The sequence below is a fragment of the Drosophila navojoa genome, chromosome 4, assembly GCF_054131105.1.
Source record: "Drosophila navojoa isolate 15081-1374.11 chromosome 4, UAZ_NAV_1.0, whole genome shotgun sequence".
Lineage (NCBI taxonomy): Eukaryota > Metazoa > Arthropoda > Insecta > Diptera > Drosophilidae > Drosophila > Drosophila navojoa.
This window is the reverse complement of record NC_142892.1, coordinates 615,699-633,346: the sequence shown is the minus strand read 5'-3', so window position 1 is coordinate 633,346 and position 17,648 is coordinate 615,699. Positions and strand designations below refer to the sequence as shown.

The window sequence follows — 17,648 nt, the reverse complement described above, 5'->3', positions numbered from 1 at the left end:
TTTCTTCTCTTTAATGCGTAGTTGAGCGATCACAGAATATTATTTTTCACTTCACTTCACTTCACTTTTGATCCCCACAGGTCCTGGGCGACTGAATAAATGCTGCAACTGCTGCCCATTATATAGGGCGATTCTCACTCACGCCTGACTCGCGCTCAACCGATGAGCCCGACGTCGATCGCTGCAGTCGACCTTTAGGCTCTGCTGCTGCACTCTCAAGCATAAATACCTAATGAGAGCTTCTGCATACATGCAGATGATCTATATATATAGGGCTCTTCTTCGGTACCAGGTAGCGATCGTTGCAGGTGACCAATGGGAGCGCTCTCTGCTGCTGCGAGCATTCTAACTTCCGGCAGCAGCAGGAGCCGGCAGCAGAAGACATCGTTTCAGTAGCATTCAAGCGCATTCTAGTGTTAAAGAGATAACCACTCGATTCAGACCCACCCTGGCAGCGCCACTCACCTGCTTGCTGCTCATCCTCGTGCATGTAGTTGGAGAGGGCGGCGAGTGCGCCCAGGCGAATCTCGCTGGCCCTTAGGGCGGCTGTGGTGAAGGAGCCGACGCGGAATTTGGGCACCATCAGCTGCGACTCCGAGTCGGCCTCGGGCGCGGGCTCGTCCTTGGTGGGACTGACCTTCTGTATGCTGAGCAAAGCATTTGTGAACTCCTGCAGCTGCTGCGAGGACATCGACTCGCACGACTTCATCAGCGTTTGGGTCAGATCTCCGGGTGCCTCCGAGCCCGAGTCGGACTTCTTGCCCGCCGAGGCGGCGGACATGCGCTTCTTGCGTGCCCTGCGGCGACGCAGTGAGCCCTTGCTGTCGGCCTTCCTGGCCGCATTGCTGCCCGTGCCCGAGGAGGAGGCAGTGCGAGCACGCGGACCTGGCGACAGCGAGTCCAGAGCGCTCTCGCTAATCGAGTGACTGGCCAGCCCCGTGCCAGGCGAGCTCTGGCCGACGGCCGTGATGGCTGTGGTCAGCTGGGCGGCATCGGTGGTCAACTGCGACAGGCAGGAGACGCTCCATGGACGCTCCGACTTGCGACGCGTCTGCGTGCGCTTCACGATCTTCACATTCAAGCTCTGGTTGCTGCTGCCGAAGCCAAGCGGCGTGGCCGGCTGGTGGATGGGCTCGGCCGAGCCGCCAATGCGCTCCGTCGAATTGCCGTACGAGTTGGTGCTCGTCTGCATGCAAGTGGCAATGGAGTCGGTGAAGCCCTCCGAGGAGTCCGAGTTGGCCCCACAAACAAGATTCGTCTGGGGCATGGAGTCCGTTTCGCTCGCCTCACCCGAAGCCTCGCAGTCGTCCGGCTTGATGGGCAACTCCAGATGATTGCGATTCAGCAGCTGGGGCGTGGAGGGCTGATGCTCCAGCCATTCCTGGAAAGAGTTTCAATTGACATGATTAGACTGCATTTCGCGTTGAGCTATGCCATTCACTTACCTCGACGCGCTGCTTGATGGGTCCCGGCATTTGGAGTTCGCGTTTCTTGACCGTCGACGAGATTTTGATGATGGAATGTTTCTGCTTCGTTGGCGTCTTCAACGATGACTCCTGAGCGTCGCGCACCAAATGCTCCGCTTCGAGCACAAGCTGCTTGATTGAATCATGCGAGACCTTGCCCTAAACAAAAGAGAAAGAGAGTGAGAGAGAGAGAGAGAGTGAGTGAGAGAGTTAGTTAATGAGCATAGCGAATTGTAGAGTGAAAGAAACAATTGAGTGTAAATTGAGGGCGTATGAGGAAGTGCTGTTAACAGCTTGACGAGTTGTAAAGTAGAGAGAGAGACAGAGATGGGAGAGAGAGAGCTCTCTAGACTGTGAGGTTGTTGCCTTATCAGCGTGTTCTCCGAACTGCAGCAGCTAGTTTCAATGGGTTGATTCGGCCTATCGCTCACTCAGCTCACTTCTCTGTGGCTGTTCATTAGTGTTATTCATTGCATTCGTTAGTACAGTCACTCACACTTCCTATACACTCACTCACTGGCTATATCATTTCTTATCTTCGATTTCTATTTGCATTTTCTTTCTTTTTTTTAGCACTCTTATCTGGTTGCTGTTGCTGTTCTGTCTTTGTGCCTCAATTAAGTGAATCAAGGCCTTGCCAAATTGTAATTGTACCCGCAACTGATGTCACTTCGCATACCCTGTAATTACTTCAAAATTAGATGAATGCTTAGTTGAGTCGGCTTTTGCTTCTAGACAATTACACGATTTATTTAAGCAGTCATCCTATATAACATTTCGATATCTAGAGTTAGAAGAGAAATGAGTTATGTACCTTATTCATTTAACTAGACTTTTTTCTTGCTTCGTCATTTGATTTATATTGGTGCCTATCAATTCATTAGACTTTGTTATCGATCAATTAATTCCAAGTAATTTTTGAATGGTGAGAATGAGTTCAAAGTTGCATATCGTATCAATGCGTAGATTGTTCGCCAAAAGTTTTATGCAAATTAAGTTAAACCTACAACTTTTCGATTTATGTGGTTGCATTATCGATACACCGATAGCTAATACTCATCGACAACGTTCAAGTCAAGCAAAGGCTAATATGACAATCAACAGTAATCTGATTCGAAACGTTCAAGCATTGAAATGGTATATAATTAATAGAAAAAACTGTTGTCTTCTAGTGTGCACACAAAGAAACGTTGGGTAAACAAATCCAAAATGTAAATTTGACAAAATCTATTCGATTGCTCAACCAATTAGAACTTTGCAAGACAAAAATAGAAAAAGCCAGCGAAGCGTTGATAATGTTTGAACACATTTTCAGTTATTTTGTTGTTGTTGTTGCCCAACTAACTCGAAAACAAAGGCAAATGTTCGCGTTAACCTTTTTACAAAGAGACATTAAAAGTTAATGTTTAATTGCAAATTGTTTAGGTGTGTGTGTGCCTGTGTGTGTGTATGTGTGTATGTGTGTGTGTGAGTTGCACAATTGAACAATTCCAAGGTAGATTTTATAGGTTGGCTTTCAGCAGACTAAAAGTGACTCAGTTCGAGTTTCAGATAGATATACCCATGCACACATACACACACACACATATGCATATATATGTATATCTGCATGTACATATTCACATTTGACAAGTTTATCTCGAGTCTTTTCGTATCACACTCTCTCACACTGAAAGTCAAGCTGTGTGTCGTCTGTGTTGAACACACGCTTCAACTTTATTGCTAATCTTTTGGCTTAATTTAATTAACAGTTTCCTGTGGACAGGCCACTCCAAACAGTTTGAGCAGCACTCCGGCTGTCAAACTGCGCGCCGCGCTGCAAACGGAAACAATTTGAACCAAATGTGCAAATGCTGAACGTTTTACGGAGTTGCAGCAGCAGCAACGACAGCAGCAACAGCTGCTGCAAGCGGCACTAAAAACCAACAGCAACAACAGCAACAATTGAAAGGCCTCTGCGATTGGGCGTTTGCGATAATTAAAGGCAATTATATGGAGTTTGGCTTTTTGCTTAGCCATTGGCCAATTAAGCGAACAAACTGGAAACTTTGCTCAACTAAGGCTGGCAGCTCTTGGGGCACCGAGAAACATATATGTGTGTGTAGTAAACGATAGTCAAACGATAGTGGACAGTAGAGTCTGTAGAGATTCTAGGGAGTGCTTTTAGACTTACGCTAAAGTCTTTAACTATTATTATGTAGACGATAGTTAAGCGGTAACTGAACGATAGTTTTTATTGTAGTTGTAGAGTTTTATTACACTTATTGCAACTCTTAAACTTTTACGATAGTTCTTTACGGTCTTAAATAAGCTCAAGGAATCTTATTTCAATGAAAACACATTACAGAAACCAAAGCCGAGTATTTAAATTATATTTAACTTGTATGCGATAGTGTCCGATTAGTCATACGATAGTTTAACTCACAGCAGAGCATCCTTATTATTAATTTAATAATATAAATTGATGCACATAACTTACTAAATTGATATTCACAATTCTTTGTTTAGCAATTTTAGTTTTAGTTGCTCACGCTGTCATCTCTAGGGCGGCTTTAGTGAACACAGTGGCTGGCAAACTGTTGAAATGTCTGCAGACAGCTCAAGCTTAAATTTAATTTAGTTTTTTTTTTTATGTTTTTTTGGCAGCCTTGACAATCGTCGTTTGGCCAATTTAATTGCACTGCGGCACGCAGCTCGCAAATCGCGAAAAATAATCGCGCAGTTTGACAAGCACTGCGCGCACTTAATTACACAAAAAAAGAAACACACACATACATACACTCTCGCAATTTGAAATGCAAATTACGCAAAAGAAATCGGACAACAAGTTAACAATAAAAACAATAACAATAACAATAACAATTGCGATTGTAGCTAAACTAATGCAGCTTAGCTTTGTGGCTTTCTATTGTTTTGTTGCTTTTTGTAACAGTGTATCTATGCAATTGTATCTATTGTAGCTGTATCTGCATTTGTATCTGTATCTGTATCTGTATCTGTAGCACAACCGGCGTCTATGACTCTGCGAAACGTACTGAAAGTTTTGCCAGCGAATATTTTAGCTGATAATGATTTTTGCACACTGCAACGAGATTAGATAAAAAAGCTGTCATAAAAACTATCGACTCGCTGTGATCGATCAGCGTGTGTCATCGATAACTGTGCAGCCTTTGTTGCTCACAATTTCTAATGTGATTTTAGCTTTCTTTTAATTTTTGTTAACAACTCAATTCGAGCGGCTCGATGCGATAAGATTAGATTAGTTTAGTTCGATTTTAGCTCAGTGTACGTCATTGATGTTCGCCTTTATCAGGCCGCGAGCTCGATTGCTTATCGCACATAAATTAAACCAATACAAATACATAAATGTTATATATATAAATAAATCTCAACTTGCGAAATTTGTCAATATTAATCAAAGCGACGCGAATTTCACTCTCAATAAATCAACGCACGCAACGGAGGGGAGGAAACTCTGGAGATGTCGCTGCCTGAGGGACAGTGAAAACAGTGCGTGCGATGGAGCTCTGGCTGGCGCTGGAGCTGGAGCTACGACTGAGCAGAGCTCAGCCATTGCAATCGAGTTGTCAGCGACAAATGCAAATGACGCACACACACACACACACACATAAACACACGTAAAGAGAGACGCGCAACATGTTGCTGATGTCTGGCCAAATAAAAGTGAGAGTTGAGCAGCAGCAACAACAACAAGTGGAGATTTGCCCATGTCCAGCCAGTTAATAATTGCTTCAATAACAACCAAAGAGCAGGCACACGACACACTATGAGAAGCGCGAAGAGAGGTGTTTATGGAGGGCTTGCTTTACGATGTAGATGAGAAGCGTATAGAAGAGGTCTTTATGGAGCGTTTGTTTGAAGGAAATGCACATAAATTCATGATTAACTCCCAGAGAGAAGCTGAGCTATATAAAACATGTGTGAAACAGAGCTATGAAGTTCTAAAGCGGATGTCGTTGGCTGTCTAGCACACGAAAGTAGTGTTGCTTCTGGCTAGAGCTGTTTGCTATAATTGCATATTTTACTTACAATAGTAAAAATTGATTGAGCATCGTTAAAACTAACAAAATAAATATATTTGCAGTTTCCTCAATTATGATTTTCAGCTGCAAGAGTTCATTTTAATGGCCTTCAAGCGGGATTTAACTGATTTGTCATGCTTAATCTGATAAGTTATTGCAATGTGTTGGACTTTTTTAGATATTCGCACCATCATCTCTTATTAACTTTTAACTACTGCGTGATTGATCAGCTGAGAGCTGAGTGAGTGAAGATTGGATACGAAACAAGATCGTAAATAAGTGTATGATTAATGAAAACAAGTAAGACTGTTCTGGTAGGGAATGCTTTACTAAGGATGACCCTGATTCATATACAGATCTACTTTTCTTACGAGATCTGCCACGTCTTCTCCTGCCTTCTGCAATGACTTCCATGATTTCACATGACGATATGCCTATTCAGTAAACATTAATTAACTACAATTTCCACAATATATATTTCGCAACTTTTTCAACCAGCTCAGCAGAGATCAACAGCTAACAAATTGTTTGGCCAATTTGGCAACTATTTCCGAGACATTTTCCACTTTGCTTTCATTTTGCCAAACATTTGCAACACTCGACAGTTGGCGGCCCTTTGATTTCCACCCGCTGATTTTCACAAAAATAACTTCGATGAGTCTCTCGCATTACAAAGATGATCGTTTACGGCCCATTACAGCGCGGCAACTTGTCATTGGACATGTTTGCTGGACGTGTTTACCAGCAAATTGACACGAAAAAGCCACAAAAAGAGCTTAGAGAAATTCGAGGCGAATTCAGGCAGACACACGCACCGCTGGACCACTGGACCACCGCACCGATTGTCGGACCACCAACAAAGTGGTTCAACTGTATCGATCGAATCGATCCCAGTTCGCAGCTCGTGTGCATTTCAAGCGAAACTGAAACCATGAGAGCCCAACTTAACAACAACAACAACAACAAAGAGGAGCCGTCGAACCGTTATACATAATGCCAGAGCAGAGCAGAGGTCCAGCTCAGCTTAGTTCAGCTCTCCCTCCAGGCTCTCGAGCGATCATGGTCACGGTTGTGCGAACGCGCGACACGCAATGTCTCCGACTCGGCGCGGCGCGGTTGCCACAACAAGATGACAAATTGCAAAGTACCGTGAATCTATATATTTATCTCTTATAGTGTGGCGATGAAAGGGAAAACACAGCGCACTCGAGTTGTGGGCAGTGTACACTGAGAGAAACTGAATGCGAGTTGCAGTTACAAGGCGAGAATTGCATAGAGAAAAAGACACTTTGATTGGAAAAGAAGCTGCCTCAAGAAGAGAGAGAGACTCGATGAAGGGAAATGCGCTATAGAGTTGTGGGCAGGCTACACTGAGAGAAAAATTATCAACTTTATAGTTGTAGAAGATGAGAGCTGAAATATATGTATGTAGATAGAAGCAGAAGTAGGTCTCGCTGTGGGGACTATGGGGGTAGAGAGAGCACCACTCTATGCTTTTCACTGTGTCTCAACTTAATATAAATCAAAATGGCTTTGGTCAGCGTGTGAATTAGAGAAAGCCACGAAGAAGACATTCGTTCCTCTAGCTGCGACTGGATACAAACGAAGCGCAGGAAGTGTTTCCGCTTCCTTTGCCAATGACAAATGCTCAACGCAAAGGGGAAGAGTCGAAGAAAGAGATAGAGAGAGTTAGACTAAGCTCTTGACTTACCTTCGTTGGCGACATAGTCGCATTGCTGCTGCTCGCCAGCGATTTGCCGGATTTGGCCGACTTGGCGGACTTGGCAGGCGATCGAGGCGGCAGTCGACTGCCTCCGTTCTGCTGGGCAGTTGGACTCGAGTTGCCATTGGTCATGTCGCTGGGCCAAACGCTGATGTTGCAAATATCTGCGCGACTGTAGAAACTGCTGTTATTGTTGTTGTTGTTGTTGTGGCATAGCAGCTGTAAAGGTAACCAAAAAGTTGTTTTAATTAAGGTTGTCAGGCAAAGCGAATGCCTCTGCCTCATAATCAATCAGCCATTTCCTGCTCCTGCTGCTGCTGCTGCTGCTGCCTTTGCTTCGTGTTGCATGGCTCTATTACAATGTGCCTGCCACCAATATATCCATAAATCTGGCCCGGTCGAACGTGTCCTCGTTGCAGCAGCACTAGCAGCAGCAGCAGCACCGTCTGTCCTCTGTCTCAACTGTCTCGCTGTGGACCCTTTCAATTGCACAAACTATTTGCCAAGTTTCTTTTCCATCTATACCCTGTACTTATATGAAATGCAGGCAATCGGCACAGTGGCTAATCTAAGTTAAGCTATAGCAGAAGGAGAGGCAGAGCATCTCAATGTTATTCCTCATGAATTCCTTACACTTGCTGCATCAAAAGGGTATCTTTGCGCCAGTCACTCCCGACTGGAGCACTCGCTCGTCTTGAGTTGCCTTTGTTTCTTTATAGTTTCGTATGCCGCAATGAAGAAATAAATCACACGTTTTTAGTTAATTTCGTACTTTCCCATTTTTGACGTGCGCTGCTCAGTTTTTCCTGGACTATCGCCAGCTCTGACTGACTGTCCGTCCGTCTGTCTGTCCGTTTGCCTGCCTAGCTGACTGACTGACAGTCAGAGCAGCCCAGCAGCGGCAGCAGTCGGGAGTCGATAGTCGGGCATCAATTTTGAATGGCAGCTGCTGCCGGGACGGGAGTCGATCGCGCAGCGGCTGCATGATTCGCTTTCATTAACCCAACTGCTTAATCATCAGGTGCAGGGGTAACCAGAAGGCAGCGCAGTAGGAAAAAGAGGCGGTAGCCATTTATTGAAAAGCAGCCTCTACTCTACTCACCCCGCCGCCCTAGCCAGCCGCCTCCTGCCCCCAGCCCTCTTAAACTACTCGCTTTTGGGCTAATGGCAAACAAAGTTGCAACCAACAACCAACAAAGCAGCAACTTTATTGACACAAGTCAACGAGTGAGACAGAGAGAGAGAGAGGAGAGTGAGAGGGAGATGGGGAGAGACTCCACTTGACAGACAGACAGCAAGTCAGCGATCGAATCGAAATCGAATGCAACTCAAACTCAAACTCCAGCGGAAAGGTCCGAGACTGTGGGAACCTGTGTGGCACGTTGCTGCTGCACGTTGCTGTCTGCCTTCTGCGATTTGTATTTGCGAATTTTGAAATTTTTGTGGTCTATACATAAATGGTTAGGGCATAACAACACTCGAGTTCTCAGCCCAGCTCTTGTCTTATTAGCCAGCTCCATGTGGCAGGCTATTAGCAAATAAATGAACGGATGAAAGATTAAAGTTAAATCAACTCTCGTTATGGTAATGAACATCATGCCACCAATTGACATTCAGCTTCAAGCTGTGCAGCTGCGGGAGATATTGCCAACTATATTGCGATAGTGTTTAGTTTGTCTAGTTATGGCTAGAACAACTAGGTATCCTACTGCTAAACTGATGAATCCTAAGCATATTGCTAGTTGCTAAAGAGCGTTAAGTATAACTGGGATTGCTAAGGCCTTAGACTTGGTCAGTCTAAACGATAGGTCAGCTGATCTCTCTAAAAGTTATTCTCTCATTTTCCTATAGTATTCCTATTCCATCTGTTATCACCTGGTAGTGGCAACCAGTTTAGCTGTAATAGAAGACCTTTTTCATCTCCTCTTATGGCAGTGACTATCTCCATCTCTATCTCTTGTCATGTAACACTCCATCTTCATTTATATTTATACGCATATATTTTCTGCTAGTCAATTTAATATAGATAATATTGGCTCAATTCAACTCTCGGACTCGCTCTACTCACCAGTGCTGCATTTCCATTTGTGTTATCAGCAACAGTTGCCTCGGCAGCGTTCTCCAGATTCAGCTTCAGTTGCTGTTGCAGTTGCTTAGAGTCAAAGCGCAACTGTTGTTGTTGTTGTTGTTGTTTGTGATTATTGTTGTTGGCATTCAGTTGCTGCTGCTGCTGCTGAGGGGTGTTGTTGTTGTCGCTGTCGCACTGCATTTGTTTGTAGCAATTGTTGCTAATGATGTGTCTCATGTTGCTGTTGCTGTTGCTGCCATCGCTGGCGCTGCCATTGATTTGAAACTGAATGTCCATGTCGACAACGCTGCGCTGCATTTGGGTAACCCGTGAGGTGGCCGAGGTCTCCGTATGGACACCGTTCGAATTGGACGAGGAGCAGGCGCTGCTGCTGTCGTAGTTGCTGCTGCTGCCGCCGACAGCAACAACAGTTGCGATTATTGATGCTGCTGTTGTTGTTGCTGCGGCTGCTGCTGTTGCTGTTGCTGTTGCCGACGTGGTCAACAGCAACTCCTTGTTCTCCTTATCAGAGTCGTCGCTGACTCCAGCAACGGCGCCAGACGTTGTCGATGAGATGGCAGCCGACTGCAGACCATCGACGGTGGATGTTGCTGCTGCAGCCGTAACAGTTGCCGCTGCGCCCGTTGCTGCCGTGTAGAGCCAACCCTCGTCGTCGTCATCCGATGAGGCATCAGCCGATTTCAGTATCTAAAGGAAGGTTCAAGCAAAAACTCAGTATGCCGTACACAAATGAAGCAGAAGCAGAAGCAAAAGCAAAAACTGTGTGGGCCCACGTCAGAGCTGCAGGCTTCAACTGTGGCTCTGACTGTGGCACAGCGCGATGAAGATGAAGTAGTAGAAAATGAAGTTTAATTAGCGTTACTTGCGCAAAATGGCAAATTGTAACTTGCAGTCACAGCAACAGCGCCAGCAACACCAACAATTGCAGCTACAAATTGTTGTTGCTGCTGCTGAGTGGCAAAAATCTTTTGAGCTCGCCTCAAATGCCGGTTGGTTGCCTCTGCCGGCGCGGCCATGGCTCGCTGCGACCTCTGCCAGAGTAGGAGTTGCCGCCGTGCCGCCCTCTAAAACAAATGGCTGGCTGTTGCTGCTGCTGCTGCTGCAGTTGTTGCTGTTGCTGTTGTCGTTTTCTCTGTTTGCAATTTATATTAATGCTGTGACGTTTCGTTTGGTTTGTCTTGGTGACCTTAGGCTTTGCATGCAGCCAATGCACTCATCACTTGGCTTACGGCTCGGAGGAGCAAAGAGCAACAGCAACAGCAAACGGCAACAGCAGCTGTTGCAGGAGCTGCGGCAGCAACAGGTGGGCAGAGGTCCCAGCTACATCGACTCCCACTTGTCATTCGAATAAATGGATTTCATTTGTATTAAATTAATTTCTAAAATCCTCAAGCAAAACTTTTCAATTAAGAAAACTGGAAAGTTCTATCAAGAAAAGCTACATAGAAGTCTTTCTGAAACTTGTGATATAATTTTACATAAGCTTATTTTCTTTTCTTCACTCTAACTAATATGCTCTACTATAACGTAAATAGATAGTATTATCTCCATCTCAGGGATCCCTCATAGATCGCTGCACTAACGAGCAGTCTATAAGTTCTAACTTGTTGCCATCAGCTTCTTCAGTTGCCCAAAGGTTTAGGTCATTTATATAATTAATCAATTTCTATGCCTTGATTAGGTAACCTAGCTCAACTTTGCACCAAGTAAACTTTCATTATGAACTCAAAGCTCAAGTTCATGGAAAAAGCAGACAAATAGAAAACACGGAACTACATATATGGAAGAGGCTAAAGAACTGGCTGAACTCTGACATGAGTCGACTAACTATAGCCCCCCAGGCGCGGGCTGAAAGTCGTTTAATGATTAATGATTAATGATGTAGCATTATTATGTATGGGCTACCAGATAATGAACAGCAAAAGTTAATTAAGAAATTGTTAGGCATGCCAGAGAGACTAGAGAAAATATATAAACAATTATAAATGTATATATTTGTATATGGTTAGTTTTCGGATATAAAGAGAGAGAAAAACAATTTAACACATGCAAAACTCATGCAAATTGAAGTGCATTCGGCATGGGTTTTTTTTTTTTTGTTTTTTGTTGTTTTTTGTCGATTGTCGATAAGTCGATAACCGCAACGAATTCGCTGCGGCCGATGATTGGGCTAGAGAGTCGATACCAACACCACCATGAAAGACCGTTCACCCTGGCTGCTAGCGGTACTTACTTCGCTGGCACGTTCCAGCTCATGGTCCTCTCCAGCCGGGTCGGTGCCGGCGCCGCTCGTCTCATTGTCCGTGTCCAAGTGCTTGAAGTAGAAAATGGCGCAGTTCTTGGACTTGCGATTGGATCGATTGAACTTGGAGGTGTCATTATGACTGCGATGCATCTGCGACTTTCTCAGCACCGTCGGCGACTTGTTCAGGTCGTGGCTATGGCTGTGGCTGTGGCCGTGGCCGTGACCGTGGCCGTGGCCATTATGGCCATGCCCATTGCTGTGGTGTGTGTTCGGCGTAATCACCGCGACGGCAATGCTCTTCGCCTTGCCGTTGTGGCTGCTGTGGCATTGGGGCGGCAACATCTTGTTGCCGTGTCGCGTCTGCAGCAGCGACAAATTTGATAAATTTGGCGTCGAGCTGCTGCCGCTGCCGCTGCCGCCGCCGTTGGTGTTGCCGTTGGCGCTGGCGTTGCCGTTGCAGTTGATGCTGCTGCTGCTGTTGATGCTGTTGATGGCGTGCGACATATTTAGATGACCCGCCGTCAGCTGAGCCAGGCGCTGATTGAAGGAGATACCACTACAACAGGCGCCTCCGCCTCGCCTCAGCTGCTGCACTTGCTCCAGATCGCTGCTCTCGGAGTCGGCCTCAAAGTCGGTGAGCGTAGCCGCTCCAGCTGCCGAGTTGCCGCTGTGGTTGAGGTGGTTGTGGTGGTGGTTACCTTTGCCCGGTCGCCAGGCTCGCTTGGCAATCACAAAGTCAACAACGTCGGCGTCGTCGTCGTCTTCCTCGTCCGCCTCGTCACCAGGCTGCGTGCGGTTTCGGGTGTTTGTTTGTGTGTGTGTGTGGAACAGAGATTGGTTAGGCAAATGCATTGGCAAGCGTTAGAGTAAGGCTCAGGCAGACTCAGACTCACACATACACACACGCGCATGAACGATAAGTATATTTGCATGCTGCTGCAGTGCTGCCAACTCGGGCGGAGTTTTGTGACGGATTCGGGATTGTCTTAGACATTTTGGATTTAGGATCAGATTAGGTAGAACTAGCATTTCTACATAAAAGGGAAATTCAGGAATGGCAACTAAATTGATTCCTTTGCAATTCATTAAACTGAAACAAATTTGAAATAATGCGAATCGCCATATTTGCAACTTACAGTGTAAAATCCCTGATTCAGTACAGCACTGGTAAGCTGAGAAAGCTGCCAGCTTGAGTAGCAGAGGTTTACATTCATTTTCTAAAAGTATTTCTTGAGTTTTTTCCATTTGGGAGTTTGCACTTCGGAGTCCCCGAAAGTTCTTCAGGGCTGCCAAATTTATGCAAACATCTAAGATCCATCACTAATATCTTTTTTTCCATGCTTAATGCATCCTCATCACTTATACCATATCATCTTCAGCTTATTGGTACCTTAAACGCTGACATAACTGTTAGTCATTTATCGCAAAGGTCGAATCGTAAGGCTCGCCTCATTTGCAAGCTCAAGTTCTTGGCTGTTGGTTTACAATTTTGGAGTTAGGAATAATAGGTTGAGGGTTAGGTTTTTTAGGCTCGAAGTAAGTTGACAATACTGTAGAAGGCATGCACAACTAGGTATTCTAACTAGCAATAACGACATACACAACGACTACAAACGAACAAACATACTTGAGGAGGACAACGCGCAGCCTCTGCGCACAAATTTGGCATATATGCAAATGTATTTGGTTCTGCCTACCTTTTGGGTTGCGATACAATCGCGTGACTGATCCTCAGCTTGGACGCTGGCAACGACGATCTCTGTGGCAGTTAGCTGACAGCGCTGCAAGAGCTCCGTCGAGTTATGGCTGGGCGCACTCTCGCACTCCAAATCCAAATCGGAAACGGCCTCGTTCAGATCGTCCTCGGTGGCTGCGTCGCCGTCTTCGCCCTCGTAGCCGAACGAATCGTCTTCGGTGTCGTCGTCGTCATCCAAGCCGTTCTGCATGAGAAGCGAATAGAGAGGTTGAGGTAATGAGTACTGAGTGAAAGAGAAGAAGTTGCTAGAGTAGAGAGAAAGTTGGCTATGCCTACAGTGCTTTCTCATATAATCAGAGTTTACAGGGTATATGCGAGTTGGTAAACTCGCTCATTTTCTCTGCAATATGAATTTCAGTTTTTAATTGGCCAACTTGATTTGGATCTGAGGAAAGCATAAATATTGCTCAAGCAGCCGCTGGTCAGTCGCATTTTCACAATTTTCACACATTTCAAACACAATTTCCCATCACGTAACGCGATGACTGTTGCGGGTTTCCTTCTTCGCATATGTTATAATTGCTTTCAATTGCTGTGCCGTGGCTGGGGCCAAGTGCCAGACAAACAGACATAAAATATATGTATATAAAAAACAACAGAAAAGAAAGCACGACAAGCAGTTGCTGCCCAGACAGATGATAGATAATCCGAAAAAGTGAAAAAGAAAAGCAATAAGCAGGAGGCGGCTGAGGAAAAGCACACGTCATGTGGGTGGCTGTGGGAGGAGGCGGCGCGCACTCATCTAATGCGAGGGCGGGCCTTGAAGCCTCTTCAAAATTAACACGAAAAACACAAGTGCTCAACATTTGGGAAAGCAACCAAATAGTTGGCAGCTTAACCTCCGTTGACCTTGGCTACCCTTCGTAGCCCCAGCATCCAATTCCCCTTTACATTCATTCAGAACATCATCTGCTTTTGCAGCTCATAAAAACTAGAAAATTTCATTATTAGCCCATTGAAAACTGTAAAATCTTTAATGCCTAACATGTTTTCCCTCCCGATTTGCGTAATCTTCAGTGTAATTTGTGCCTCGGGGGCATCGGAATTCCATGTTAACGACGCCTGCTGAAGGTCATCAGCAAATAATTTGCTTCTATTAAGAGTCTGCTACATGGGCAAGCTTCGTACTTATAAAGATGAAAGAAAGGCTAACAATTCTAATACCCTATAGATTTGTAAAGATCAAATGAAGCTAGAGGGATTATATATAAGCAAAAGCTGTTTGTAATTCCCATCATAGGAAAGCAGTTCTGCCATGCTAAGATCGTCTCACTTAGCTCCGAACAAACTCTCTCCGAATTTAGTAGGTGTGAGAGGGAATTTAACTATCTAAAAAACTGCTCTTAGGTTGCTTAAGCTACTTTTTGTATACTTATGACGTACTCTACCCATGCCCTTCTCTACATTTCCAGGGTATCTAGACATGATTTATGGAGTATTTGGCAGCTTTTCAAACACTTGTGCGAGGCGCCTTTAGATTAGATTGTTTACATTGCAGAAGACATCAACAGATCTTTAGCCCAGCGAGTTTACCTTTGAACACGCAGCAGCAGGTGTAATTGGGCCAGACAAACAAAGTGAAGGCAAACGCCAATGGACACTACAAATCAATTTTTTGATAAACAAATCGAAATCAACTCAGCTGAATGGGCTTAGCACCCGCATTTAGATCTCTTGATTAACTAAAGTAAATCCAATCTGTTCAGCTAAACATATTCATATTCAAGTCAATCCAATAAAATCGAATGACAAGCCAAAGAAAGCCATTAAACCTTTTTTTCTTAACTTATTCCAGCTCAACTTCTCTTTGGCTGCCTTCGCCCACAGCTCAGATAGGTTAACTCTGTCGGGCCTACAATTTATGAACTTATTATGCAAAATGCATTTACACACACACACACAGAGAGAGATCCCATCAAAAATGTGGCAACGCCTTCCCCTTGTTGTTGCTTTGTCTGGCGGTTGTTTCCTTTGTTGCCTTCGACTGCCTTCGCCTGGTTCTTTTGCTTTAGCTGGAAATTAAGTTCAAGTTTATCGCAACGCACTTCACGCGAAACGAATGCGGCAGACGGGCGACGGCCATAGAGGGGCGTGGCTGTGTAGTTGGACACGTGACGTGAAATGTTGTTGTAGTTGTAGCTAGCTGTTGTTGCCGTTGTTGTTGTTGTTGTTGTTGTTGTTGTATGTTGCCAGCTTAGCACCTCATTTGCCCCGAGCTGAGCTGAGCTTCGCTCTGTGCTAAAACTATCATTAGGACGCGAGATAAACATCGGCCACGTACAGTGAAACCACACTAACAGCAACACGCAATCTTTCGTTCTGTCACAATTCTCATGTCATTTTCTCCTCCTCTCTCTCTCTATCTCTGTTTCTTTTTCCAAAGAACTTTAGTTGCTTTTGTAATGCTTTTTTTACCAACACGAAAAACAACTCGAAATGCGATTGCTCGATAAGTTTTTTGTGTTTCTCTGTACTTAAAATATGTGTGGGAAATTTTGTTTGGCTACTGTTTTTTATTCTCTTGCCCTCTTTCCCTCCCTCTCTTTCTCTCTCTCCCTCTCTCTCTATCTTCATTTGAAATTATGAATTTCCCACACGCCAACATTTAATTATCACTAAACGCTTTCATGTCATCGATGTGGAGCTTAAGTCTATTAACATATTACGTTCGTTCGCTCGCAGGGGGCGTGTAATTGTCGTGCAATCAGGCAACGAGAAGAAAACAAAAACGTGAGCTGCAACTGGAAATTGTTGTTAGTGTAATGCATGCCCATACATCTATCTACAAAGCAAACAAACATTGGAAATTACATATACATACATAGCTGACAGCTCAGTTAAGAGCCACTTGATCAATTGCTTTGTCACTTTGTACACTTAGGAAAATTAGATACATAGAAGTATACAGTAGCAACTCTTTAGCCAGCTTGGAGTTCATATGACTGATATGGCAATTGCTTGTGTGTACTTAAGATATTTGGAATATCATAGAGATCCAATAGGTATTATATGCCTTCTTCTTCATTTAATAAACTGTTCATCTAAACCAAATTTCGTCATGTTTCCTCAAGAAGAAGAAGCAGAGTTCACGTAGATAGTTTTGTATTAAGGAGTAGGAAACAGTGCCTTTTATTTTCAGTGTACTATTTATTAATAGAATTTTATTACAAATGCAAAGCGATTCACAGTCTTTAAAAGTTTGCATTGTCTAATAGAAGTGAGAAATGTAAACAAACGAGTATTGTAGATCGAAAGACAAACGTGACTAAACTAAGCTTAAATCTCTATATATATACTATTTCTATAGAGCTATAAATCTCTTAAGATCTATTCAATAATAAAGAAATTAGCTTGCATTTGCAATGCATTTAACAGCAACATCAATGCAAATATATTGCAGACAGAGGCAGCAACAGCAACAAGCGCCATGACAGCAGCAACAGCTAAAGCGTTGACAACCCGCAGCTACATGAAAACTTCCAAGTCATATGAAAGCAGCAGCAGCAGCAACAACAACAACAACTTGCAACATGCGCAGCTTTTTGCCACACAAACGCAGTGCAAAAGTAAGCGATGACAACAGCAGCACCCGCTGCAGCAACAATATTATTACCAGCATTGCTGCTGCAGCTGTTGTTGTTGTTGCTGCTGTTGCTGTTAAAGAAAATATTTCCTGGTGCCGCAGCAGCAGCAACAGCAACAGCAAGATCAATGTTCACAATTTAGCGCAACTATTACAAATCGCATTAGACGCTAAATTTAGCCAAGTTGCGCCGTAGCTCACAGCAGCAACAGTTGCTAGAATGACGACAATATTTGAGCACAGACTTAGACTCCCTGAGAGGGCTATGGCTTTCGAGTGACCCTAATAGGCTGACAGCGGCTGCACAGCTGCACAGCAACATGTTGCCGCAACACGTGCGTGAGTGGGCGTGTTGCCGGCCCACGCATGGCGCATAATTTGCAGGTTGTTGCTGTTGCAATTGCTGTTGTTGAATCTAGGGTGTTGGTATGATGAATGGCAATGCAGAATGGCTGTAGGCCAATACAGGCTGACAATTCGCAGTCAATAAAAAAGATAACTAGACAACGCCAGACAGAGAGAGGGCGAGGGTGGCAGAGATAGGCAGTTAGACAGTTGAACAATGCAAACAAAGGCCGCTTTTTGACATTTGCCAAATGTCAATATGCCATAAATGCAGCACGGGAAATATCATTGCAGGAAATCGCAGAGAAAATATGGCAGCTGCGGGTGGCGCACAATTAAATACCCTAACTAGCACATGGTATCTGGTGTCTGACCAGACACTAAATACTAGACTCTAA

General features: G+C 44.5%; 2 protein-coding genes across 7 annotated transcripts in view; one reads left to right on the top strand and one right to left on the bottom strand.

Annotated features, from left to right (window-relative positions):
- klar (klarsicht) overlaps positions 1 to 17,648 on the bottom strand; it is a 135,327-nt gene that overhangs the window by 13,895 nt on the left and 103,784 nt on the right. For 3 of the 6 annotated variants that reach the window (XM_089259969.1, XM_030384070.2, XM_089259970.1), the window contains 6 exons: positions 13,264 to 13,506; positions 11,555 to 12,352; positions 9,301 to 10,008; positions 7,221 to 7,451; positions 1,446 to 1,625; positions 466 to 1,381 (listed from right to left, as the gene is read on the bottom strand). In XM_089259969.1, coding sequence (XP_089116095.1) covers positions 466 to 1,381; positions 1,446 to 1,625; positions 7,221 to 7,451; positions 9,301 to 10,008; positions 11,555 to 12,352; positions 13,264 to 13,506 — 3,076 coding nt within the window. The remainder of the gene's footprint in view (positions 1 to 465; positions 1,382 to 1,445; positions 1,626 to 7,220; positions 7,452 to 9,300; positions 10,009 to 11,554; positions 12,353 to 13,263; positions 13,507 to 17,648) is intronic. The other 3 variants (XM_089259972.1, XM_030384075.2, XM_089259971.1) reach the window with 2 other exon arrangements.
- LOC108658398 (kunitz-type serine protease inhibitor 7) overlaps positions 1 to 17,648 on the top strand; it is a 192,817-nt gene that overhangs the window by 113,829 nt on the left and 61,340 nt on the right. The gene's annotated exons all lie outside the window — the stretch shown is intronic.